The sequence below is a fragment of the Cryptomeria japonica genome, chromosome 4 (genome assembly GCF_030272615.1).
Source record: "Cryptomeria japonica chromosome 4, Sugi_1.0, whole genome shotgun sequence".
Taxonomy (NCBI): Eukaryota; Viridiplantae; Streptophyta; class Pinopsida; order Cupressales; family Cupressaceae; genus Cryptomeria; species Cryptomeria japonica.
Window position 1 is genome coordinate 599,980,295 of NC_081408.1, and position 26,084 is coordinate 600,006,378.

Here is a 26,084-nt window from a genome sequence, read left to right on the forward strand (position 1 = left end):
CCAAAGCCTAAGGCTCGACCACAGGACGCCACGCTAAATCACTCAACCGTTCCTTCCTTCTTCGTCCCACATCTTGTTGCTAATTTACAGAGGTTTTCGTCTCTATAAAGTCAACAAGAGTCGTTGCAGAAGATAGATTATCATTGACATCCCAACATTTATATTAATGTCGTTGGTCTATATCCTTCCCGAGGTCTCAATATTGACATGCCCAACACCCAAACCAAACCGTGCTCTGTCTCTCCTGCATTCTTTTTCCGATATTAATGGTACACGCCCCTGGAAATGCACGATCTCAACAAGTCTCCAGTAACTCCCGCACCATACCATGTGTCTAGCAATAATGCTTAACTTCATCCCAAAGCTAATGTAGTGGCAGTTACAACTTATGCGAAGGCTAGACTATGCCAAGATTACTCTTGCGTCAGTTCATGTAGCCCATCTCTTTGACTCCAAGAAATTTGCCTCAACATGAAGCGCTTATTCAAAAGGTTCTCAACTATGATTCTTCAAGACATCGGCAAATTTGATTACTTCCTGATTCTGGACATTTCCCTGAGTTACACAGCAACTCCAGAATAAAAAAATCTTCGATTCTTTAATTTATGCTTAATTCCAATAATTGACTGACTTTAAACATATGCCACATTCCACAGGAACCTTCGGAATAAACTCTTTAGTCGGTTCCCTTTGAATATTTGCGAATATCTCCAAGGATGCCGACTTTTATTGCTTACACAAATCTGATCAGGTCTTGTCTTAAACCCTCTCTGATACCATGTTAGTTTTAAGATCAGATTTACAATAAGCAGAAACATAGAAATACAACAACACATGAAAAATAGAACACAGCATATATCCTAGGAAAACTGATGCAACATAAGGTGGAAACTAACTCTCTCTCTCACCATTCACCTAACCTTTCTCATAGGGTCTTCTGTCTAACAGACATCAGTAATCTTCCTTACCTGGCACATGAAGGTGCTAGGTTCAGTTTTGAAGAGAGACAAACCCCTCTCCATCCTCTACTACAGAACCTACCTCTACCATTAAAACTACCCTAACATTTCCCATTCCACCTAATCTATCTTACAGCAAGGTAGAATGGTGATCATTCACATCTTGGACTCTCAACCTCACAGACCACTCGGGTTCAGCACTTCATGTCGCAGAAATGATAGGGACTCTTATCTTCCTTACCACCGAACTGCAGAAGAATGCAGAACAGATCAATGCATAACAATATTAACAGAACATGAAATATTCCTACAGAATGAGACCCTACAGGTGGAGCAAATAAGAAGAGAAAACACCCGTGATGAGCAGCAGAAAATGAAAAGACTTTATTCGTTCTCCCTTCCAACCTTTCAATAGTGAAAAATGTAACCATTAACAACAACCCCTGCTTCATAGATTTCGAAGCATATATAAAAAGAACTTCAGATTCTGGACACCAACAATCATACCATGACTGTTGGTGTTCCAATTACAATCGACAGAGCATCTTTGTATTCCAAAACAGACCCTACAAGAAACATTATTGAAGAAATACAAAACGGTCACCATGGACCTTTATTCAAACTAAAATCAAAACCCTAAAACTACTACGACACACTCAAACCAAAATGATGTTAAGTCAATGCTCCTACACCAAAAACCCTCCTCGAGGGAGAAAAAACCCAGCCAAGAATATATCTCTTATATATTGAATGAAAGAGCAGAAATCTGCTTACAACCTGGGCCAAACTCTAGGCCGATCTGAAATAATGAAACACGGCACCTATTCCTAGATGCGAATGCACAGTTACAATGAATTCTCCTTGATGTCAATCTGCTCTAAGCAAAACGATAATCTGTTGTAGATTTGTGAACTCCTTGATAGGTGTGAATTATCTTGAGAATGAAAATTGATTGATTGATTAAATGATCATCATCTTCTATATATACAAAGTAAGGTGCCTCTTCACAAGCAAGGCGACTCTTCACAAGGGTAGGCCTCATTCAAGAACCAAGGTGACTTTTCATCTTGGGTCGGCCTTATAAATATAAAATAATAATAATTAGATAGCAAGTCCAACTTGCCTTGGAATTATTTAACTATTTATTCTTTCGAATTTGAGAGAAGGATATCTCCCTAAGCTATAACATCAACAACAATAACCTATGCAAATCTCCTTATCAGCCACAATGAATATTATCCAACTCTCTGAGGCTTTGAGAATTGAAGAAGGTATCAAACTCCAAAAATACCCAGCTATGATATAAGAGTGAAATTACAAAAATATTCTCCAAATTATATCTTTCAATAATGTGAAAATGTCGCTTGCAAGGGGTTTCACCTCACAAGCCCAAGAAGAACAATCTCCTCCAAGGGAAATACCAATATCCAAAATACCAAATTCTAAATAAGAGATATGAGCTCCAACTTTCTCTTTTATATTTTCCCATAAGAGGTCAGCCTCTCCCAAATAGCCTTTTTAAAATATTAAAATAAAATCAAAGACTTCATAAAGTGGATTTAAGTCTCCAAAAGACCCCTTTATTAACTATTTGCATTGCACTTTAATCTTGGCGCCCATTTAGTCTTTATTTTAAAATATCCTAAATAACAATAAAGTTAAATATTAATTTAACTTCATAAAATATTAACTTATAGTTATTTAAAATAAAATTAACAAACTACACCAAATATCGAGCCGATGATATCCATTGCTTCCACTAACGTCTAAAACTAGAAATGCTATCAACTGGCTCAGTTGGTGCCTAAAACTGACATACAAAAATGGTATGGAGAAACTTGTCCAAAATCACTCCAAAAAAGGTCATTACGCACAACATAACTGTCGAAGCCCAAATAAACATCTAATAGTGATATCTCGCTGGATTAACTGCCTCCAACCTAACCCTAACTCATCAGCCCAAGGGAACCCAACTGAATAAGCTAATCCACCCTACTAAACATGTTAGGAAGGGGACTTACATCAACCCTCCAAAAATCAAGAAAAGATTCATTGAATTGCAGCCTTAGGAGTGAAATTGATGGAAACCCTGATTCTGCAATAACTCCTTGAATTCTACTCCTATTTCCTTCAAATTTATAATGTTATATCTTCAATACAATCTTCAATAAGCTTTTAAAACAAAAGAAAAAATTTGCTAAAATCAAAGAGTTGAGCTTCCCAAAATGACCTCCAAAATCTTTTAAATTTGTCTTTTCTTCATGATTCCAAGATAATACTTTAATACCACTTGTAACAAAAAAAATTTGTAAAATAGAAAAATGCAATAAGAAATATGCTGCGAATACTTGACAATGATATGACACATCGAGAGGACAACCTCCTAATCCACTTTGAGGAGGATTTACCTAAAATATTCTTTGATAAAAATACAATACTCAACATGCCGATAATAATTATCCACTAGCTCCTATATATACCTAATTATGCCTTAACTGCTACCCAGGCCAACTTAAATACTTAACTATAACCCATAGGATGGCCTTACTACCAATATATGATTATAATAATGGTTATATAGCTTGTTTGAGAGTTAAGGTAGCCACAAGCCAAGTACTCATAACACAACATACACTATTGGGTTAAGGGCATGGCACTACAATTTACATTTACATTGTTTTCATATTTGCTTACTTTCTCAACTCCACAAGTTCCTTTTGCCCTTCTAATTAAATGCAACTAGTTGCCCTCTCGATCCATATAATTATTCTTCGATCAATTGTGGACATAAATATGATTTGTTCATGAACAATAATCTCTTTAGCATGTAATTTCTTTTTTAGCTCTCTTGGTTTGATTACCCATGCACTTACTATTGCAATTGATTGCACTCTCTAGTCCCATTGATCTTTGTTGGTCATTCATAGAAATGACTATAATTGTGCTTTGTCATACAAGTAGAATCTCTTATTTGAAATGCTCATGCACCACATCTAAATGTTTCTTCAACTTTAATAAGTCTTTTATGTAAATAGAATCTCTTCTCAATTCTGCTAGTGTAAGAGGAATCTCTCCTTTGCAGTGTTCATGTATAGTGTTTGACTTTTCCTTTGTCCCTTATAAATCTACTTATCTAAGTAAAATGTTTCCTTTCCAATGCCTCGTTGGGAATGGATTCAACTATACATAGTTGTGGGAGATGAATGTCTCAACAATAATTAGACAACATAATGTTTTTTGCCAGCTGTCCAACCTCCAGTCAGATGACTAGTCATGCATGAAAGTAGGAACTCCCATTTTCTTACTCATTAAAAATCTCCTTATCTAGGTACAATCTCTCCTTTGCAATACCCTTGTGCTTTAAATACATCCTCATCTTCAAAAAAAATTGTATTCCTATAGCTTTCCATTTTGACTTATTCATCTTAATTCTATTTTTCTCAATTAAGGCGACACTAGATGTGAAAATTTATGCTTTGGAACTCTTAATAATGGCTATTGATCACTTTCTTATTCATGTACATATCTTCAGGTTGAATCCAATTTGGTGACATAACTATGATCATGGAGACAACACAAAACACAAGAGTTGGGAAAAGCAAATTCAACTACATATGCATAACTCTGATTCTATTTAATGATATATTTTCAAAAAAAAGAAAAGAATGTAAGGTAGGGTACAAGTAGTCAATTCTTGAATGAAATTCATATTAACAATGATTCTAGTGGGAAAATGGCACCTATGATAATGTCATTAACTGTAATTCACGTCCATAGTGGTTCACAAATTCTGCAAGAGGAAGAATGCATGTCAAACAAGAAACAATGCATTGATGTACCTTCGGAGTGAACTTTTTATTAGTTCAAATAAACGATAATAACAACAATAAAAATATATTCCAATACTTTTGTATAAACAACACTATTGCAAAAATTCTAGCATGGTATCTATAAAAGCAAGTGAGTACTTAAAATTAAAATACCCAAAAAATTCCAAGAGTAACCACTTTCTTCCAAAATGGATTGATCTATGCACATTATGCTCTTCAAAACCAAATCCAAATGACATAAAGTAGATCTAAAGAAAAAAAATTATACTCACTCAGGCATCTCTCTTGCCCTTCGGTCAGGTGCCTGTAAGAAGATCAAAAGTCAAATTTTAGAAGTCCGCATATAGTGTACATACTACATAGCAAAAAATTGTGCAGTAAATTATACTTCAGTTTAAAGGTTAGAAACTATATTGAACATATATAAGACAATAACTGCGGCTACAATGAAAAACAGGTCCAGATATTATTATTTTTTCACCCTTTTCTTATACATTGAATTACATATCTGTTATTGAAAGTTGAAACACAACAAGAGAAGTAACACTGAATACCATCTATATCCCAATTAGGAGACAGATAGATAAGTATTCAATAAATACATGATCACAACTAGTTCTGGATGTCTACCTTAGCCTTATGGTGAACCTAGCATACTGGGATACTTTAGCCCAGTCTAAAGACTTAATGTGAGCCTGTAATCTGAATATATGTTAATGTGAGTGATTGTTAGTGGTGAAGTGCCATCAGTCTTTGCTTTGTTGAGAAAGCCACCTTTGCAAGATGACATCGATTGTAAATCTGAGGAAATGCATTCTACCATCTGAGACATTTCAAGTTCAAGGAAAACTGAAGTATTATCTCATGTCTAAAATGGGCCAAATCCAGTAACAACAAGAATATTACAATTCAGTACAACCTGAGTTGGCCTAGTGGTGGAGAACTTGTGCTCTTGAAAGAGAGGTTGCAAGTTAAAATCCCACAAGGGGGTAGGGTATGTACACCTTATCAGCTTCAGCCCATTACCGATCAAAATTAAAAATTAAAAATTAAAAATAAAATTAAAAAAAAAAGTATATTACGATTCAGCATAAATTTGCAAGTTATTTTCCCACATTTTGCAAGGGGGTCGGCACGCTTTAGATAAATTTCAAGACTACTAATGACTTTTTCGATTTGGAGAAATAAGTGAGGAAGATCATCAACAGTCTTCAAAAGTCTTTTGCATTTTCATAGATTTATTTGCTTTTTTCCCAAAAATTGTGTCCCATTGATAGTTCAAATTATTTCATAACTCCCATTGTATGAGATGGTTCTTAGTCCGCATCAGGATTTTCCAAGTTCTCTACTTTATTGGGGTCAAACAAGGTACCCTCGCATCAGGATTTTCCAAGTTCTCTACTTTATTTGGGGTCAAACAAGATACCCTCTCCATTTATAGAATTGACATGGATGAGCTTGATAAGCATTGTCAGCTTGTAGTCAATATTTTGACTTTTCTTCCTCAATCCTCTGAGTTGCATCTTAGTGGTGAAGTGCCATTAGTCTTTGCTTTGTTGAGAAAGCAACCTTGCAAGATGAGGTCGATAGTGAATCTGAGGTAATGCATTCTACCATCTGAGACATTTCAAGTTCAAGGAAAACTGAAGTATTATCTCATGTCTAAAAATGGGCCTAACTCAGTAAACAAGAAGAATATTATGATTCAGCATAAATTTGCAAGTTATTTTCCCACATTTTGCGAGGGGCTCGGCAAGCTTTAGATAAATTTCAAGACAAATAATCGCATTTTCGAATTGGAGCAATAAGTGAGGAAGACCATCAACAGCCTTCAAAAGTCTTTTGCATTTTCATATATTTATTTGCTTTTTTTCCCAAAAAATTGTGTCCCGTTGATACTTAAAATTATTTCATAACTCCCATTGTATGAGATGGTTCTTAGTCCGCATCTGGATTTTCCATGTTCTCTACTTAATTTGGGATCAAACAAGATACGCTCTCACATTAATTGAATTTACATGGATGAGCTTGATGAGCATTGTCAGCTTGTAGTCAATATATTGACTCATCTTCCTCAACCCTCTGAGTTGCATCTTAGCAAGGAGCAAGCCTACAATTATTTCTTGTAGCATAAGCACTTTTAGACATACTCCTAAGCAATCAATAGAGTTCTTTGAGAGGATAAATATCAACCATACATTCCAGCCACATATACAGTATTACCTTTTCATTTTCACATTTAATTCATACGAAAATTACATACTGAAAACAAGAATAGTCCTCTACAAATATCTTTTTAACTAGTAGATAGGTCTTATTAAAATACTTGCCTTTGAATTGCTTGTGGCTACTATTCTTTATAAGAAACAACTATATCCTATTCATAAGAAGCAATCACCACAAGAAAAGGTCTGGTCTAGGATCCACAACTGGTGATGAAGCAATAATATCTACTAGAGAGCTGCTACCTTTAGTACCTAACAGCTGAGGATAGGAGATAAATTCCCAAAATCCTACCTTGCATTGCCCAAGAATAGGATAAATGCATAGGATGTGTAAGTCATCACACAAGATAAAAGCCACTAATCAAAAGTAACTGCCAATAGCCTTTCAAAGGTTCTACCAGAGAATAAAATTAAAGTGATCAGCCAATGTAATTGTCAGCAGCAACCAATTAGAGGAAGAAATACCCACAATCCATTTCAATATTAGAATGCCCAACCAAAAAGGTAAAATTCGTGGATCACAACAAATATGACAATCAACAAAGGAGAAATGTTAGCTTTTTTGTCCTCACTTCCAACATGAAGGAAGGACAGACAGCCATATGAGCCACTCTAGCAGTCAGGAAGCTAGAAATAATACCATAACCCAACCTTAGAGATAAAAACTTAAAAAGCCCTGAATTTAATACTCCTTTGTGTAGTGCTAGAGGGTACATGGATCTAATGGCAACCACTCAACATTCAAGAATATTATCCCACCCAAAAGACAAGGTGATAAGTGTGGGCTTGAAGGAATCATAGCCTTCATAATTGAAACTACCAAGAAAATTATTTAAAAAAGGAAACCAACATCTCAACCACATAATAATGCAGGCCCTTATTAGAATAATTAATTATTTTTAGTAAGTTACCTTTAGTTGTTCTATTAATGGTCATTTAATTCTTTTAGCTTGTTTAATTAATTTATTTAACTACAGCTTCTTTTATTAGAAGACAGAGTTAGCTTTATAGTTATTTTTCTTTTTAAGCTTTTTAGCTTTTTAACTTCAGTTTCACGGTTCGTTCTTTTTAGAACACCATCTTGTAATTCTCTATATATACATTGTATGTTCATGAATAAATTATCTAATTGTATTTCATGGAATCAAAGCATGGAAATAAAAAAATTCTAAAGTTTTTCTATAAAAAATTCAAAAGGATTTTTTTTAGTCAAAAATATCAGATTTTTTTCTGGGCAATTTGGCATATCATAGGCGAATTTTTTTGTGCCAGGCGGAATTTTTTTGGTGCTAATTTTTCATCGCCTGCACATCGCATTTTTCCCCGTTTCTGCTTTTCCCGTTGGCAGCGCGATTTTCATCGTGATTTTTTTACGTTATCCTGCATCCTGCTAAGCTATTAATTCGGTCAGGCCTACAAATCTTACGATTTTTATTCTGACGGTGGCATTTTTTTCGCGCAATGTGGCGACGGATTTCCTGGGCGTGTGGCAACAATTTTCGCATCAGGAATTTTCTAGGATTTTCTGGGTACTTGACTGCAATTTTTTTGGCCGCAACTTTCTACTTTGGGGCTGTGTGATGCGTTTTTTTTTCACGATTTTCCTGTGAAATTTTTGACTGCAGACCTCTATGCCCATGGCTAGGGATTTGCAATTTTCGGCATGATACATTTTGCGGATTTCATGTTTTTTATCAAACAGATTTCAATATTTTCTGGGCTTCAGCAACAATTTTTTTTATAAAAAAGAAAAAAAATCATCTGCTATCTTTTACCCTAATTTTTGACATTATTTTCTGCATATTATTTTTCTTTTTTTTCAGAAAAATCACGGTTTTTCTGCAGTAATATACCTCAGGACCTGTGCCAGTAATTTTTTTTGCTGATATATTTTTGTGCTCTAGGGTTTGCAGAAAATTTGTGGGTCTTCAGCAAATTTCGAAATTTACACATTGGAATTTGTGCCTCAAATTTCATGCCAAGGTTGTCAACATCACAAAATTTGTGCCGACTGATTCTGTTCTGATTTTTAATCAGATTCTTTTGTCTCGTTTTTTGTGCCTTAACGAAGTTGATTTGTTCAACCTCAATTTCCGTGATGGCATCTTTGACCAACATCATGTTGGAGCACAATTAGAAGTTCAACAGCCGCAACTATAACACCTGGAAACAACGCATGCTGACCATTTTTTAGCATCATTGCCTTGATCAGATTGTTTTGGGCACGGCTTCTCATCCTGCAACGGCAGGTACAAACCAAGACAAACATGATGAGCAAAATTGAAAAGCTATCATGCTCATTAAGTTTTCCGTGACAGATGATCGACTTCTCCAAGAAAGAAAATACCTAAAGAGATCGGGGATCTCTTGAAGGGTCTTCATGAAACATCCAACAAGACCCAAGCTTTCTTTCTGAAGGATATGCTCTTTTCTATCTGTTAAGTTTTAATGATCAGATTAGATAGACAGCGAATCAAACACAAATGTATAGAGTTTACCCTAGGAAAACCTTCCTCTCGAAGGTGAAAAAACCCAGCAACGAAATGTGTCTTTATTATCTCAATTATGTCAAGTGATTTTACAAGAAATTTTCTTCATACTTGAAGCTATATATGAATTACAACAGTTTGCTATAGAGAAAATCCAATCTGCAACATAGAATGTATGATCTGCAATGAACTTGATCTTCCTTGATAAATTCTCAAACTGTCGTGAATGAATATGAACTGCTGCTATTCGATATGGTGAAGGATGATATACAATTCGCTGGAGAATGTATTCTACGATCTGCTAGATGTGAGAGTTATTCGATATGCTTATAAATATATTCCGAACTGCTGAAGAATGATTGTATATATTCGATGATCTGGAAGTGAGAGGGAACGGGTCTATATAAACCCATACATGGGTGGCGCCAAGCAACATGACCTTTCCAAAAGTCGGCTCAATCATCACGTATTCTTCAAGAACCGATCCAATGCCAAATGACACGTCTCAATCACTAACACGTCTTCCATGGTGGTGGGTCATAATTAGTTATGTTTTGCTAGCAACCCGTTTCAATATGAAAATCGGCAATATATTGAACTTGATTAAATGTGTAAGCCCGAAAAAGGTCCTTCACACATTTGATGGTAAAGGCGGCTTTGAGGATCTAACCGACGATATCCATCAACACTCCCTCTTAGCTAGGGAGGAATCCTTCTCAATATCTGAGTCACATAGTGACATCCACCATGGCTACTCCCAGAGGGTTAATAAGCACAAGTGCTAAGTCATGGAGCCTTTCACATGACATCCACCATACCTACTCGCAGAGGATGGAACAAGGGCCGAAACCTCAAACTTCTCTCACAGAGAAGAATGCACAACAAGGGCTGATACCTCAAACTTCTCTCATAGAAGAATGCATAACAAGGGCTGATACCTCAAACTTCTCTCACAGAGAAGAATGCTCAACAAGGGTTGATACCTCAAACTTCTCTCACAGAGAAGAATGCATGACAAGGGCTTGCACCTCAAACTTCTCTCACAAAGATCATTGATGTTGAGACTTCCTCTCAGCAAGGGCTTCATTCTCCACAATTCCAAGCTTGTCTCAAAAATGCACAAATTTCACTTTCGCAAGAGGCTTGGTGAAAATGTCAGCCCTTTGTTCCTCAGTACAAATGTATCTCAACTGAACAGCATTCCTTTATACCATATCTCTAATATAGTGGTATTGAATCTCTACATGCTTCGTTCTGTCATGAAATACTGGATTGACTGAAAGCTTCACACAGCTTTGGTTATCACAATGAATGGTAGTAGGCTCCAATGATTGTCCAAACAATCCTACAAGGAGCTTACGAAGCCACACTGATTCGCGAGTTGCCACACATACTGCAACGTATTCTGCCTCTGCAGTGCTCAGAGCTACTGAAGACTACTTCCTGCTACACCAGGAAATCATAGCTGATCCCAAGCTAAAACAACAACCAGAGGTGGTCTTCCGATCAATAACACTTCTTGCCAAATCAAAATCAGAATATCCTTCAAGAATCAGGTCCACACTGGAAGAGTATTTCAAACCATATCCAATTGTGCCATGCAAGTATCTGCAACTAGATGTATCTGTCTAGGTTCACTCATGAACTGGCTAATTGCACTCACTGCATAGCAAATATCTGGTCTAATGTTAACTAGATACATCAAGGACCCAATCAATTGTCTGTACATAGTACGATCCACAAGATCTGAACTAGTTGCAGCTTCCCTCAATTTCTTCAAGTTAGTTTCCATTGGTGTGAAAATAGATTTACAATCTGTCATTCCAAATCTCTTCAAGATATTGATGGTGTATTTTCCTTGACTTAGGATAATCCCATTGGACCTCTGCCAAACTTCCAACCCTAGAAAGAAGTGCATGAGTCCTAAGTCCGTCATCTCGAATTCGAAAGTCAACTCCTCCTTACATCTATCAATGAGATGATCTTCTCCGGTAACAAATAGGTCATCAACATAAAGTGCCAAGATCAACATATCACCATTGAATACTATTGTCCTCATTTTTGTTTCCAAAAATGAAGGACCACTACGGTAAAAAATATTGTAAAAAAATGAAAAAATTTACTCTATGGCACGCTTCCCGGGGCAGAATTTCAACTAATCCTTGGACTGGCTTAATCCTCAGTCCATCCTCGAACTACGTTTCGAATTTCGTCAAATTCTGGGTTCGTTTGCTATGCCTTTCTTTCAATTTCGAGTTTTAAAACCCCGACTGCAGGTGGAGAATTTTCTTCAAACTGCAAGTTTTAATGATATTCGTTGTTTTGGTCTTTGTAGGGGAATTTTTGACTTACATGTGCACTTTTATTTCAAATATGTTACTTGTAATTTGTTTTAAATTTCCCCTTTGTTGTTTTTATCTTTTTATTGTTTTTTGGTCATGTTTAGTTAAAATAGGGATTTTTTGGCTCAACTGCAAGTAAACTTGCAGTTTGGTCAAAAAAACCCTACTTTAATGGTTTTTACATGTAATAGGGATTTTAAATCCCCATTACATATGTGCAAGTATTTCTAACTTCTTGTAGGGATTTTATTTCCCTTTTACAAGTATTTTAAACTTGCAGTTTGCTCCAAAAAACCCGATTTTGCCTTGCAAGTGCATTTTTGACAAAAATAAAACTTGCAATTTGTCTAAAAAAACCCGATTTTGGCTTGTAAGTGGAAAAAGTGAAAATAAAACTTGTTATTTTCTCCCCAAAACCCGATTTGCATGATTTTGGGCAATTCGAACTTGTTGTTTGTCTTCCAAAACCCGATTTGCATGAAAAATGGATTTGTTGAAGATGTCAAAACGATTTTTTGGGGAGATTTGCTGGAGATGCAAGGCGTTTAGGATTCTATCCTATTCTCATGCATTTACAAACACATTTTTCACCATTTAGAGTTTATTATTACTGGTTTTTGGAGCTAAATCAACAAAAACGTGGTTCTTTCAATCCACATTTTGGGCGTTTTTTACTCCACAAATCTGCATTCTCCTAAATCGTTTTTCCTTCTCTCACCTAGGTGTGGAGTTTGGGATAAGATTCAAGCTATTTAATGATCCATTAATGATGTATTGAATACCACGTTTTTTGCAAAAACGTGATTCCTTTGGCTGCAAATTTGAAGGGTTTAAATGCCACGAATCTTTGATAAGAGGAATCGTTTTTGCTTTCCATTCTAAGGCGTTGGGATTTGAGGAAGATTTGACCTCTTCTTGTGCCTCCAAGTTTGCATTTTGCTGCCATATTAGACATTCTTGCAAAAACGTGTAAAGGGTTTGGCATTGCGGTTTGGGTTTGTTGACCGGTTTTGCTTCTTCATTCCAAGAATTGTTGCATTATTGGAGAAGCATTTGCATTTTTAAGAAAGCATTCCAAGTTCACAATCAATGTCAGATTTGCCGGCATCTCCAACTCCAAAGAAAATGAAATACAAATATGATAAATATCAGAATGAGGTTGCACCTTCCCAGGTTTCTTCTCCTTTGGATCGCATCAAGGACACGGAGATAGGGCACGTTGATATGGCAGAATTCATCAACAGGGTAGAAGATCCATAGGATAACAACTTGCAGCGGCTGTTGGACAGCCATATCCACCATGCATCTTCCTTCCCAGTGGCTGCCCTAGAACCTGAGTTTGTTCTTGCATGCGCCCATCATTTTGGCAAGGAATCAAGAGTCATCAAAAATGATGATGGTGAAGCTATAATTCGTCTTGATGCGGATACAATCGAGGTGGTCTTCAGAATACCTCCTGCACCTGTTTATATGGAAATCACCAAAGAAAGTGCAGCAGAGTATTATGTGAAAAGGGAAAAAGATTGCAAGCGACACATAAATAGGTGGATCCAAGAGCCACGTCCTTCCTTCTCAAGGTGGGCAAAGTTGTACCGTTGTGATTTCAAATGTGAGATAGGAGACACCATCACTCTTCTCAGCAGGATGATGGGCCTTGAGCATTCCAATGTCTTTGAGCCACGGATGTATCAATTCATTATGTTCATACGGCAGTCACATCACATTTCATGGGGGGAAGTCATCAGCGATGCCTTGTGCGAACAACTTGCAGCAGTTCCTACCACCATGACCTTCTTCATGAATTCTTATTTGGTATATTTAGCAGCATCACTTAGACACTTTCCAGGTCTTTCTACTAAGGGTGATCGCTCGCTTATACCAGTTTGGGAATATTATGACCAGTTGCCATTGAAACCCAGCAGACTGCATTTTAGAAGGGTCCAAGATGCATTTTTCAGATATTTCATGTGTCAGTTTGACATGGATCTCAGGAACAAAAGAGTATCAGATGAGGCATGGGTCAAGGAGTCTAAGTATGGGTGTTTGTTCCTGCAATTTCCCACCTTCACTTATATGAGGATTGGATGCTATGATGGTCAGCCATACATGCTTCCAAGATACCCAACCGATAAGATAATTCTTATGGAGTTGGGAAGACAGATCATGGCTGTTCATACTTTTCAGTCTGCTAGACACAAGGTTGGAATGGGGATCTCTACCACAAACCCATTGAAAATTGGTCGATACTCCCTTGTCACATCTGTGAAGGCTAAGGCCATGGAGGCTGAATTGCAGGAAATCAAGCTTAAGAGGTTCAAACCTAGAGCTGATTTTGATTATAGAGGTGTGAAAGAGAAGATCAAGAAATCCTTTGTGCATGTTCATCGCATTGAAGACATTTGGGTAGATCTCCGCACAGAGGCTGAAATTCTGAAGATGGATTACTGCAGGCTCACTGTTGAGCAAATTGTTGACTTGAACTTGGCGGATATCCCACAAGGGATAATCGATGACGGGCATATACTTGATCTTGAATACACTTCACGGAGGGTTGAGGAAGCTCCACTTCCTTTGATCCAATGGTCACACAAGGAGTGCGTCTCCTTCCTTGACAGATTTCAGCCTATCTTGGCCAACACTAACGCATGGCTGAAAAGTAATGCTGTTAGACTTATCAAAATCAAGGTTGGTAAAGAAGATGATCCTACGGGGCCTCTTGGACGGAAATCTGAGATTCAAATTGATAACAAGGAGGGTGCTTCATCTTCGGGCACAAGGATCAAGTTACGAGTTAGTCGTGCGGTAGTGCTTCCTCCTGAGGAGACGACTATTCATGGGAAGGAGAAATCACGATTCCATGTTCAAGTGATCGATCTGGATAATCCAAAAGAGGGGCAGCAATCTAACGATGCTCCTAAGTCTCCAGTTTCAGACTCGCCTCACGAGGTCATCCCTCTAGTTTCCATTGAGACGCCTCTTTCTCCTCCTGATTTGCTCGTAGATGAGTCTCCTCAAAATGCAGTTCCCATTTCGACATACGAGCCTTCTCCTGATCGACAACAAGAAAGTGTGTTGAAAGTTCCTGAAGATAATCCCACTTGCATTCAGTTATCAAAAATTGATACTTCCACTTCTGGTTTTGAAGAATTCATGAGGCAATCTTCATGTCCATTGGTAACTGAGCAAACCGTGGTCGCTGTCCAAACAAATATTCCTCCCAGGGTGACCACGGTAATTCAAACAGAAACTACTTCTCCTTTGCCTACGGCTGCTACTGGAAGTGAGTTGATGACTTTGCCTCCATGGCTTAGTTCTTTCACCCCGAAAAGGAAAAAGCAAGAGATCTCACCTGATGCCTTTGACTACCAACAACTCAAATAGTCCAGATCCAAAGTTGCTAAGAAGGCCAAGACTATCTCTAGGGTAACTATTGATAGCAACAAGATGAAAGTAGCTGAAATTGTGGAACCTATTGCAGATAAGCCACTTGATGAAATGTCAGCTGCTGATTATAAGGTTACAAGGATAGAATTGGGCAAGCAAACACATGAGGTCATTAAACATGATGCTCAGTTTTATGTTGCTTCACTGGTGCAAAGGTGTGACAATTTTCTTGCGAAGAAAGACAAGCTAGAAGAGGAAAACCGACAGCTTATGGCAGCCATTCATAAAATCACAAAACCTGCTACTGAAGGGAGTAACCCCATAGGTTCTTCTGGTTCCCAAGAATCGATTCGTGGAGTGGAAAGGGCTGCTCAGAAAGTATAAGCACTGGATTCCTGGGTTGATCAACTTCATGATCAATGTGTACAAGTAGTAGAAGACATTTTTCAAATAATGTCTAAGTTGGAAACCATTGAGGAGAAACTGGATCAGACTTCTAACACTTTCAAAAAGAATCTGGAAAGTGTTGAGAAAAGTCTGACAATCTAGCGTACCATGCCCCAACAACAGCTGCGTATTTTGCAGGAGCACGCCATCATCTCTTCCAGGGTCATGTACTTGGAATTTGAAGAACTCATGGAAAACAAGACCCTTGTTCTTAAATCCCTCATTGAGGAGGTGATGCAAGGAGATTCCGGGATGAAGTTTACCGAGGTATTGTCTCACATTGTGAAAGGGCCTCTTGCAATATAGTAAGTCAGGATGGAGAGCTGATTCTAGAAGAAGAAGTTCTTGTTGATTTACAAAAGAGGATTCATAATGAATGGAGGAGAGAACAATTCTCGGCAGCTTCAATTCAAGCATTGATGAAACACCAAGCCTTTTTGTATGAAGTCCAGTCTATCCTGGATAAAAACAATTCTGCGCTCCTCCGTTGTCACGACACTATTGTGAAGACTATGGTTGTTGCCAAGAACACCCATGAACCGAATCCTGAGGAACTACAAGCGAGCATAGGGAAATTTCAAGGATTTGTGTCTTCACAAAACGCAACTTAAGTGTTTTTCAACACTTAGTTGAATTTTCTCTCTTTTGTAATCTTTAGTTGTATTTTAGTTTTGACAAGTTGCATGTAAAAGTATTTTTTGTAAAATGCAAGTTACACATTACTTGCGCTTTTGTAATTACATGTGAATCAACTACAAGTTGTGTCCGATTAGGACTGTAGTTGGAATAAGTCTTAGTTGGTTAGAGTAACTCTTAGTTAGTTAATGAAGTCTCAGTTAGTTATTGAATGAGTCTTGGTGGTTGAGAGAATCTCTCAAGTTAGTTAGGATCCTCCCACCTTTTTCTCAAGGCTCCTCTTCTATAAATGCTTGAGGAGTCCATTGTAATCTATATATCTTTTTGAAAGCAAGCAAAAACTCTGCCAAATTTACAGCAAGAAGTCTTTGAGCTTATGTATGTGAATTGAAGGTTTTGAAGAATAATAAAGAAGGATTACTCAAGTTTTGAGTCTTTGAGCTACATGTTTGAGTTTGAATCTTTTTATTTCTTTTATGCAAAGTGTTTCTAAAGGAGCTTAGTCCAATCTGATTTGAAGTCTTTGAGCTACAAGTAGAGAAGATTAATTAAAATAGAAAAATCTCTAGAAGGAGCAGCAAGTCTTTGAGCTTGCGTCTATTCTTGAGGAAAAATTACTATTCAATAAGAAATAGCAGCAAGTCTTTGAGCTTGCATTAGTTCTTGTCTTTGTGTTGAAAGAATAGATTATTCCAGTCTTTGAGCTGTTATCTTTTATTCGTTGTAAATTTTAGTATAGCAAAGGGTAGATAGGACTTCCAATAGTCAAGTCTTTGAGCTTGATATTGCTGTCCCGTCCCGAAGGAAGTCTTTGCGCTTTCAGGAAACTTCATTTCCTTTCTCTTATTTCACTTGAAAGTGGTTACTGTTGTTGTTCAATTGCTATCTTCTTCTATGAAGAGAAAAGGATATTGTCTTTCTTGAAAAAAGAAGAAAGATTGTTGTCCCATCCCATTTTATTTTCCAAGTTGTAGTTAGATAGGGGGAGCCTTCCCTTAATTAGGAGAGTTTTTACTCATGTGCTATGGTTGAAACCACAATTTTGTATATTTCCCCAAGTGTACAAAATTTTCAACCAACAAATACCTTGAAGTAAAGGTTTGCATCAACATCATTCTTGCAGAAACCCAAACCCACTAAGTATCTGTCAATTCTTTCATACCAATCCCGAGGAGCCTATTTAAGACCATATAGGGCTTTCTTCAATCTACACACATGAGACTTTCCCATGAATCATGAACCCCTCAGGTTGCTCGATGTAGACTTCTTCAATCACACCATTGAGAAAAGTAGTATTCACATCCATCTAATGCAACTTCAATCCCTTAGTTGCTGCAATGGCAATGATGGTTCTAATGGAAATATAGTGAGCAACAGGAGCAAATGTTTCTTCGTAGTCTATTCCCTCTTCTTGAGAGAAGCCACGAGCCACAAATCTAGCCTTGTACTTTCCAATGCTGCCATCAACTACATGTTTTATCTTGTACAGCCACTTGGAAGATACAACAGACTTCCCTTTTGGTCTAGGCACAATATCCCACACATTGTTCTTAAGAATAGATTGATACTCCTCATCCATTGCATCTTTCCAAACTTGTTGTTTTGCGGCTTCCTCTACACTAGAAGGTTCAATCTCAATAAGATTACACATTAATGCAACATAACCAGAAAATCTTTGTGGTCTTTTGCTTTCTCTGAATGTGCCTCTAGGATAGGCAAACTGTTCTGCTTCCTGCATAGTGTTTCGCACCCAAAGAGGTCTCTCTCGAGACACAACAATATCTCTAGGGCCATCAGTGGGATCCAAAGGTTCAATTGGGTCCTTACTCATATCAGATTCTGTAGTCTCCCTCTAAATCTCAGGAGCATGATCAACATCCATGTCTTGAGGGGTCTCATCATCTATCTCCATGCATGAGCCCTTTGATTTCCTGAATGCAACATCTTCCTCAAATGTGACATCCCCGTTAACTTATTTGCTTCTGAACAGAAATGTAAATATGGTAGGCTTTGGAGGTTTCACTGTAGCCCACAAATATTCCTCTCTTGCCAGAAGGCTCCAACTTGGTTCTCTTGTCCTTGGGAATATGAACATACACAGGACAACCAAATATTCTCAGGTGGCTAATATCAGGCTTGATACCTAAAAAGGCTTCTTCAGGAGACATATTTTGTAATATCCGATGAGGACATCTATTCTGAACATTGCTTGATAATGCTGATATGAAAAGAAAACCATTGGAGTTATCTTCAACCTCTTTCTAAGATGAGACTTCATTGATGTTTGCTCCTATATGATTAGGTCTTGTCAAACAATCCTTTGCAAAGTGACCAAACTTGTCACACCTAAAACACTGGATGCGAGAGAGATCTTTCTTCCTCTTCCTAGAATCAGGTGCAGAATCTGATTTGAAATCTCTATTCTTTTTTAAGTTGCCCTTCTTCCAATACTTACGTTTCTTGGTAGATCGAGTGGCAAGAACATGAGTATCTTCATTTCAAGAACTCTTGATAATTCCTCTAGCGGTCAATCTTGATTCTTCTTGAATACAATCTGCACGGAGACGATCAAACTTAGGTAATTTGGATCTTCCACTTATGCTTTGGATAAATGGCTCCCATGAATGAGGTAGGCCATTCAAGGCTAGCATGACAAGGTCGTTATCAATCACTTGATCCCTAATTGTGCTTAGTTGATCTCTCAATTCTGAAATTTTCATGAAGTAGGTGATGACTGGATCTCCTTTTGCCATCTTCACTTGGTGGAGTTGCTGTCTCAAGGGCAAGAGCCCTACTCACGTTGTTAATCTCATATAAATCTTCCAAGGTTTTGAACATATCTCTTGCAGTTGTCATCTTGGATATGAGAGGCACCAAGTGATCCCTCACGGAGTAGATTAATATCTTCTTTGCTTTGATGGCATTTTTCTTGAATTGAAGCTTCTCCTCATGATCTTCAGGTTCGGATAAATCCTTTTTCTCCACGAATTGAAGATCATTTTCTTCAAGTGCAATGAGCACTCTAAACTTCCATGAGGTGAAGTTAGATGAGCCTTCAAGCCTATCTTCGACTTTAAGACCATTCACCATTTTCGAGACTTAGAGATATTGCTTGACAAAGAGAGAGGACAGAATACTTAGAAGTTGTAGGGAATCTGATCACTATCTTCTTTCACCGTGGCTCTGATACCATGTTAAGTTTTAATGATCAGATTAGATAGACAGCAAATCAAACACAAATGCACAAAGTTTACCCAACGACGAAATGTGTCTTTATTATCTCAGTTATGTCAAGTGATTTTACAAGAAATTTGCTTCACACTTGAACCTATATATGTATTACAACAGTTTGCTATAGAGAAAATCCAATCTACAATATAGAATGTATGATCTGCAATGAACTCAATCTTCCTTGATAAATTCTCAAACTGTCGTGAATGAATATGAACTGCTGCTATTCAATATGCTGAAGGATGATATACAATTCGCTGGAGAATGTATTCTACGATCTGCTAGATGTGAGAGTTATTCAATATGCTTATGAATATATTCCGAACTGCTGAAGAATGATTGTATATATTCGATGATCTGGAAGTGAGAGGGAACGGATCTATATAAACCCATACATGGGTGGCGCCAAGCAACACGACCTTTCCAAAAGTCGGCTCAATCATCACGTATTCTTCAAGAACCGATCCAATGCCAAATGACACATCTCAATCACTAACACGTCTTCCAAGGTGGCAGGTCATAATTAGTTATGTTTTGTTAGCAACCCGTTTCAATATGCAAATCGGCAATATATTGAACTTGATTAAATGTGTAAGACCGAAAAGGTCCTTCACACATTTGATGGTAAAGTCGGCTCTAAGGATCCGACCAACGCTATCCATTGACACTATCATGATGGATAAAAAGGCATCTATCCAAGCACATCTTATGAAGATCAAGGCCATCCATGACTAGTTGTATGCTATTGGCCGAACCATGGACGAAGAGGATATGGTAGTGATCACTTGAAAAGCCTGCCCCGACCCTACATGCATTTCATTGATACGCTCAATATCTCTTCTACTAGTGTTGATTTGAAGTTTCCTAATCTCTGCAACAAGCTTCTACAGCAAGATAGATGAAAGCAGCACTAGTTCTTCCATTGAACAAGCCTTCACAGCCAAAGCTTCGGATAAGAACAAGTGTAAAGCTTAGTCCTTCCAGCAAAAAGGGCAAGGTCAAGGTCAATCTCAATAGTCTTCGAAGAAGAAAAGTGTACAACGTAACTATTGTCACCAGTTTGGCCATATGAAGAAAGATAGCAGGAAATTGTTGGCATCCGTGCAATCTAACCAAAGAGGGTCTCAAGAGCAGGAGTAGGCTCATGTTTTGCAGAACGTTCTAAAGAGGAGTCAGCCTTCTATGCTTTTTGATAAGCAAATTTTGCCATCGGCTGTGTTTTCACGATTTTTCCTCAAAAATTGTTTGTGGGTTTTCACGATTTTTTCCTCAAAAATTGTCTTGGTTTTTTTTAGATTGTCCTCAATCATTTGTAATTCGTAACGTTCGCATGGGATTTGGGTTTTTTGATTTTCACCTCAAAAATCATGAATTCTCTTTTGGAGGGTTCTTGTTTTTAGGGTTTGAGGATTTGTTGCAATCAGTTTTGGGTTGCACCTAGAGTTGTTGGGCTGAACATCTACAACCATGGTATCTTGCAGTCTGGTTTAGAGTTGCTGGAGCAAACAATGCTCAGTACTCTTTTGCAAAAAGTTTTCGCGGTTTTTGCTAAAATCGTGTTTATTGCTCTTTGGAGAGTTTGTCGATTTTTCCTCAAAATCATGGTCTCGGGTTTTTTTGCTTCTATAATTCGCGTGTGAGGGTTACATCAGTCAAACAGAATCACCTATTCTTGGTCATTAACACTTAGCAAATCCTGGGAGTGTCTCTGCAACAGGAGAGTGTTCTTGTGTTTGTGATCAAAAGCCCTGCAGTGTCTTCTGTAGGGTAGTTAGTTGATACAATGACCATTATTAGAATAATTAATTCTTTTTAGTTAGTTACCTTTAGTTGTTCTATCAATGGTCATTTAGTTCGTCATTTAATTCTTTTAGTTTTTTAATTAATTTAGTTTAACTACTGCTTCTTTTATTAGAAGACGAAGTTAAATTTTTATTTATTTTGCTTTTTAGCTTTTTAGCTTCAGTTTAACGGTTCATTCTTTTTAGAACATCATCTTGTAATTCTCTATATATACGTTGTATATTCATGAACAAACTATCCAATTTTTTTCAGCCCTGCCAAAATAAATCATTTTGTATGAATAAAGTGCCAAAACAATATGCCCAGGGGCCACACCAATGAACCATCAAAACCAAAGAAAGCTAAAACCAAAAATGAACAACCAGAAGCCATGTAAGATGACCACCAAGGTGAATAAACCCCAAAGTAATGGAATAACCAATTAGAATGTGTAAATAACAATAATCACATCACTCCCTTTGGGTACATAGACAAACCGCTATGTTGAAGCCGCAGTAGCCTACAATGGTCAAAATTAGCTTATTCTTAGGGCTTTAAAAAGGTGTCGCTAGAAGGGGATTCCCTTGACATAATCCAATGCCTTAAACAGGTGCATAGTCCTAGTTGGAACATAGAAACTCTTATTAGGGACTCCCTTCGCTTAATTAATTCCTTTGAGGAATTCTTCATTACCCATATATATTGTGGCAGTAATAAGGTGGTTGATGTCTTCGCTAACGGGGATGTCTCCAACAAATCTTTTAAACAATGAGACAAGTATGAAACTCGCATCGAGGCTCATACCATTATCAACTATGAGTGCCAATAGGGTTAATAAGGGGCAAGTTGTTAAAGCCATTATGATTACAGGACACTTTGCACGCTTTCTATGTAATTCTAGCACCTTCTTACTACTTTCATACTAGTAGAGCAAACTCTATGGCAACTACTTTCTTGTTTGTCTTGACTTGATCTATCCTACAAACTTGACAGATTTTGCAATGGGTGGGGAAAGGAGCCGAGTTGAGACCTTGTCTTGTGATGGGGTCCACAGAAACAATAAGGTTTGAAAGGTTGTGGAGGAAGAGGGTCTAGTGCCATACATGGAAAAGCTACATGGTCACGACCTAAAGATGACAAAACTATTTCTCAAATGGTGTAAAAATAGGACTCCCTATATGTTTGGCTGAGAGATGGTTATCAATTGCAATGTCCCTGAAATTTGTAAGAAATTAATCAACATCTCTCGTAGGATCCTAAAGGAAAAAAAAAAAGATTAAATGTTTTGTCTAATAAGACAAACCGCTCAACCACACAAGGAGATAAAAGATACTAGCACAAAAAAAACACTAAAAGACAAAATATGCTGGAAAACAAAATATATTGGAAGACAAGGAAATAAAGGACGTGCATTAAGTGTGTCATGCCCCCAGAAGTAATGGGCAGTGATTATATCACTATGTGCTGTGATTTATATTATTAAAGTAAGCAAAAAAGAAAAGATTAAAGGCAGCGATTTCCTAGACTAAGAAATAATTAAAATATAATTAGGTTTTTGAGCCAGCAATTAAGAGGAAGAGTTGTGACTCTTTCAAAGGGTTGGAATATTGAAGAGGCATGACTTCTCCCTCATATTGGAGGGTATAGAGGGAAGAAGAATTCAACTGAAGTGGGAAATCATATTCAGAAATTCAGGGAGTCATAACTAATAAATAGAAATCAGAATAAATTTAAATTAAAGGAAATCATTTGACCAAGTCTGATTCTGAGAATATTACCAAGGAAATGCAGCCATCTATAATATTTGCAATCAATTGGGAATATAGGATAATTCTGATCGAATGGGAAGAAGCTAATGGATAAATGAAGAGGTCCTTCAACTACATCGAATCATATCAGCATCTGCACTTATCAAGTAATCAATCCCAGCAAAGACAACAGAACCAAGCAAGTGGCTTCGAATAAGAAGGAAGACAAAGGCAGATTGATAAACTAAGGAAAGAGATCCGCAAATCCAGAATACAGCCACATTTGACCTAGCAGATATTGTGGTATGCATGAATATATGTTTAAATATGTATGCCTGATGTATGCAGCAATATAATGTTTAAATGCATATTAATATAGAAAATAATTCAAATAATATATTTGGCACATAACATCATATATATTAGATATAAGTAATAATGTGGATTTCCAGTCTATCCACCAAATAGCAGCAATCAATCATGGCAAGGTATGGGAGAGAATACAAGGAGGGAGAACTGATATAGGCTTCCTCACTAGGTACAGAAGAGGGATTGGTCTAAGGAGAAGGCCAAGAGGGATGGTATATCCACTCTTGGGCTTAGGGTAGAGGATTGCTTTGGGCACCCTATTGTAGCTTCCCCGCCAACCTCTACATTGCTTGATTGTTGGCACGGATTCAAGGAGTCTCAATCATATAAGGGTGGATAAGGCAGAATAGACAGGGAGGGTAGGTACAAGTTTACCCACTAAGCACACCACCTCATAGTATCATATAAATGGTGGATTGCCACATGCGGTCAAGAGGGATAGTATATCCGCTCTTGGGCTTAGTGTGGGGACAGCTTCAGGTACCCTATCATGTTTCTCATCCAAGCCCTATTATGGTTGAACTCCAATTATGCATTGTAGATATTCTGTAGTTTACATATATTTGAAATTATGCTGAAATAATTGCTCTATGAATTATGCTTTCAATACTATTCTAGCATGGTAAACCCAAAAGGGGGCATTACATCAATGAAGACATTAGTGCTCAGATTACAAGCCTTTCGGTTCAGGGAAGAAAAATTTTCAGAGGTAGAAAGGCCTCTAATGATGCTATTAATCATTTTTTAAGGGGAAGGAGAAAAGTAAGTTGGTGAAGCTATCGTCTACAGGCTGTGATTGATTTTCCAATTCAAGTTACCAGGAGACGAGGGTACTTGGAGACTCCGGAAACTGGTACCGATACTGGTATGACTAATTTTCAAAAATAGAAGACAGCGTACTTGGAGATGCCAATTTTTTTTAAATATAATTTAATAATTTCCAAAAAAATCATGATAGAGAACTTTAAAAACAAGAACAGTGGTAAAGTTTGACATTAACTTTAAAATTGAACAAAAATTGAAATTAAGATTGCTTATATTGCCGATACCATAGCCAATCTAAATTGTTTAGTGAAAGTAAGGTAATATAGATGTTGAGCACACTCAATATTGTCGGCTAAATAGTAATGGCAATTTCTCTTTAGACTATTTACAATGATATGAGCTCAATCCTCTCAAAAAGTCTACACTGTCAATAGATCCAATCACTAAAACTTTGCATGGATTTTTGTCTTCCTATGAAACAGTTTCCTTATTAGTCATTTCCCTGCGACTTTTCTTTGCTGAAAGCTTATCCTATTTATTTGGTGTTTGTTTTTGCCTTTTTACTGCACTTTGCCCTAAGTTTTCTAGGAGGAGACATCAATTTTTGGTCAAGAGACTTCAGAGACAGCAAGAGACAGCAGCCAAAAGCACCCTATGCATCAAGAAATTTCCAGAGACGTCTCCAGTGATAGAGACGTGTCTCCGTCTCCGGTACGCATCTCCAGAGGTAGGCGACAGGTCTCCTAGTAACTATGCTTTCCATCAAACCTATCTAATCCAAAGTTCCGAAAGTAAATTATGAGATATATTACTCTTGATGGAATATTCACTACAATTTATGGGGTTCATTTCATTCTGTTAAATCACTTTTGCTAGTATCTTTCCCTTATTTTCTTTTAGCTTCCATGGACTTTGCCATTAAGGAGCATTGTAAAAACAACAAACTTCCTGTGTTGCATGAAAGGTTATAATCTTACTGATTATAGAATTTATCTCCTAAAATTGACACTAAAGGAAAGCTCAAGGCTCGAAAGAAACAAAAACCTTTTGTTGTTCACTATTCAGATATGAGCTCTAATATGGAGGAGGAGGAAGAAAATGAAAAGTGGGTAAAAGAAAATGAGGTGGATGTGTCTGTTGAGATGTTTTCTCAACTGCCTTCAGAGGAGGAAAATAATTCTAAGAAACACGAGTCAAAAGAATTCAACCTTGAAGATGAACTGCAAACAGATTTCTTGGTCTGGAGGCTCTTAGACTGGCGATGAAAAGGAGGGAGACAAGTTGAAATCTACAACTAAGCAGAGCAACAAGGTTAAGACTGGTGGTGAAGTGGAAAAAGACAAAGGCAAAAGGAAGGCGAAGGTTGGGGAAAAACAGACTAGTACAAACCCTCTGCCCAATATTGGCAATGGATTGGAGGATCAGGGCTTCAATGCTACACCTGGTTTATCCAAAGATTTCACCTATCTCCATGCTCAAAGAGAGGAAATTTATGATGTTCTCAGACTGGATAAAGAAGGGGTAACAAGTCAATTCAAATTGACAAAAATATTCTTCCTGAAAATGAACGAGATCAATGTGAAGTTGAGAAAAGATTGATGGTAGTAGAGGGATGAATGAAGAAAAGGTCAGGCATACTTCTGCGGACAGGGAAATTAAGTCCAGGATGGATGAAATGGCTAAAGCCATACTAGAAATGAAAAATGATTTTGAAAAAAGAATTAAGGGTTCAGAGGAGAAATTCCTTGATATGAATCAGAATCTGGAATGTTTAGTCAAAATCAGCCATTGCACTATTCAGAATACTGTGGAGGGCATTCGGATATTGATTGAAAAAATTAAAGAGCTGAAAGAGGAGTACATGGTGGAGTACTTCC

General features: G+C 37.4%; 1 protein-coding gene across 6 annotated transcripts in view; it reads right to left on the reverse strand.

Moving 5' to 3' along the window:
• The window catches only part of LOC131061082 (FHA domain-containing protein DDL), a 70,124-nt gene that overhangs the window by 40,106 nt on the left and 3,934 nt on the right, over positions 1-26,084 (reverse strand). For all 6 annotated transcript variants that reach the window (XR_009110491.2, XM_057994587.2, XM_057994591.2 and 3 more), the window contains exon 3: positions 5,062-5,093. Coding sequence is in view for 5 of the 6 variants with exons in the window: in XM_057994587.2 (XP_057850570.1) it covers positions 5,062-5,093 (32 nt within the window). In the remaining variant the exon portion in view is untranslated. The remainder of the gene's footprint in view (positions 1-5,061; positions 5,094-26,084) is intronic.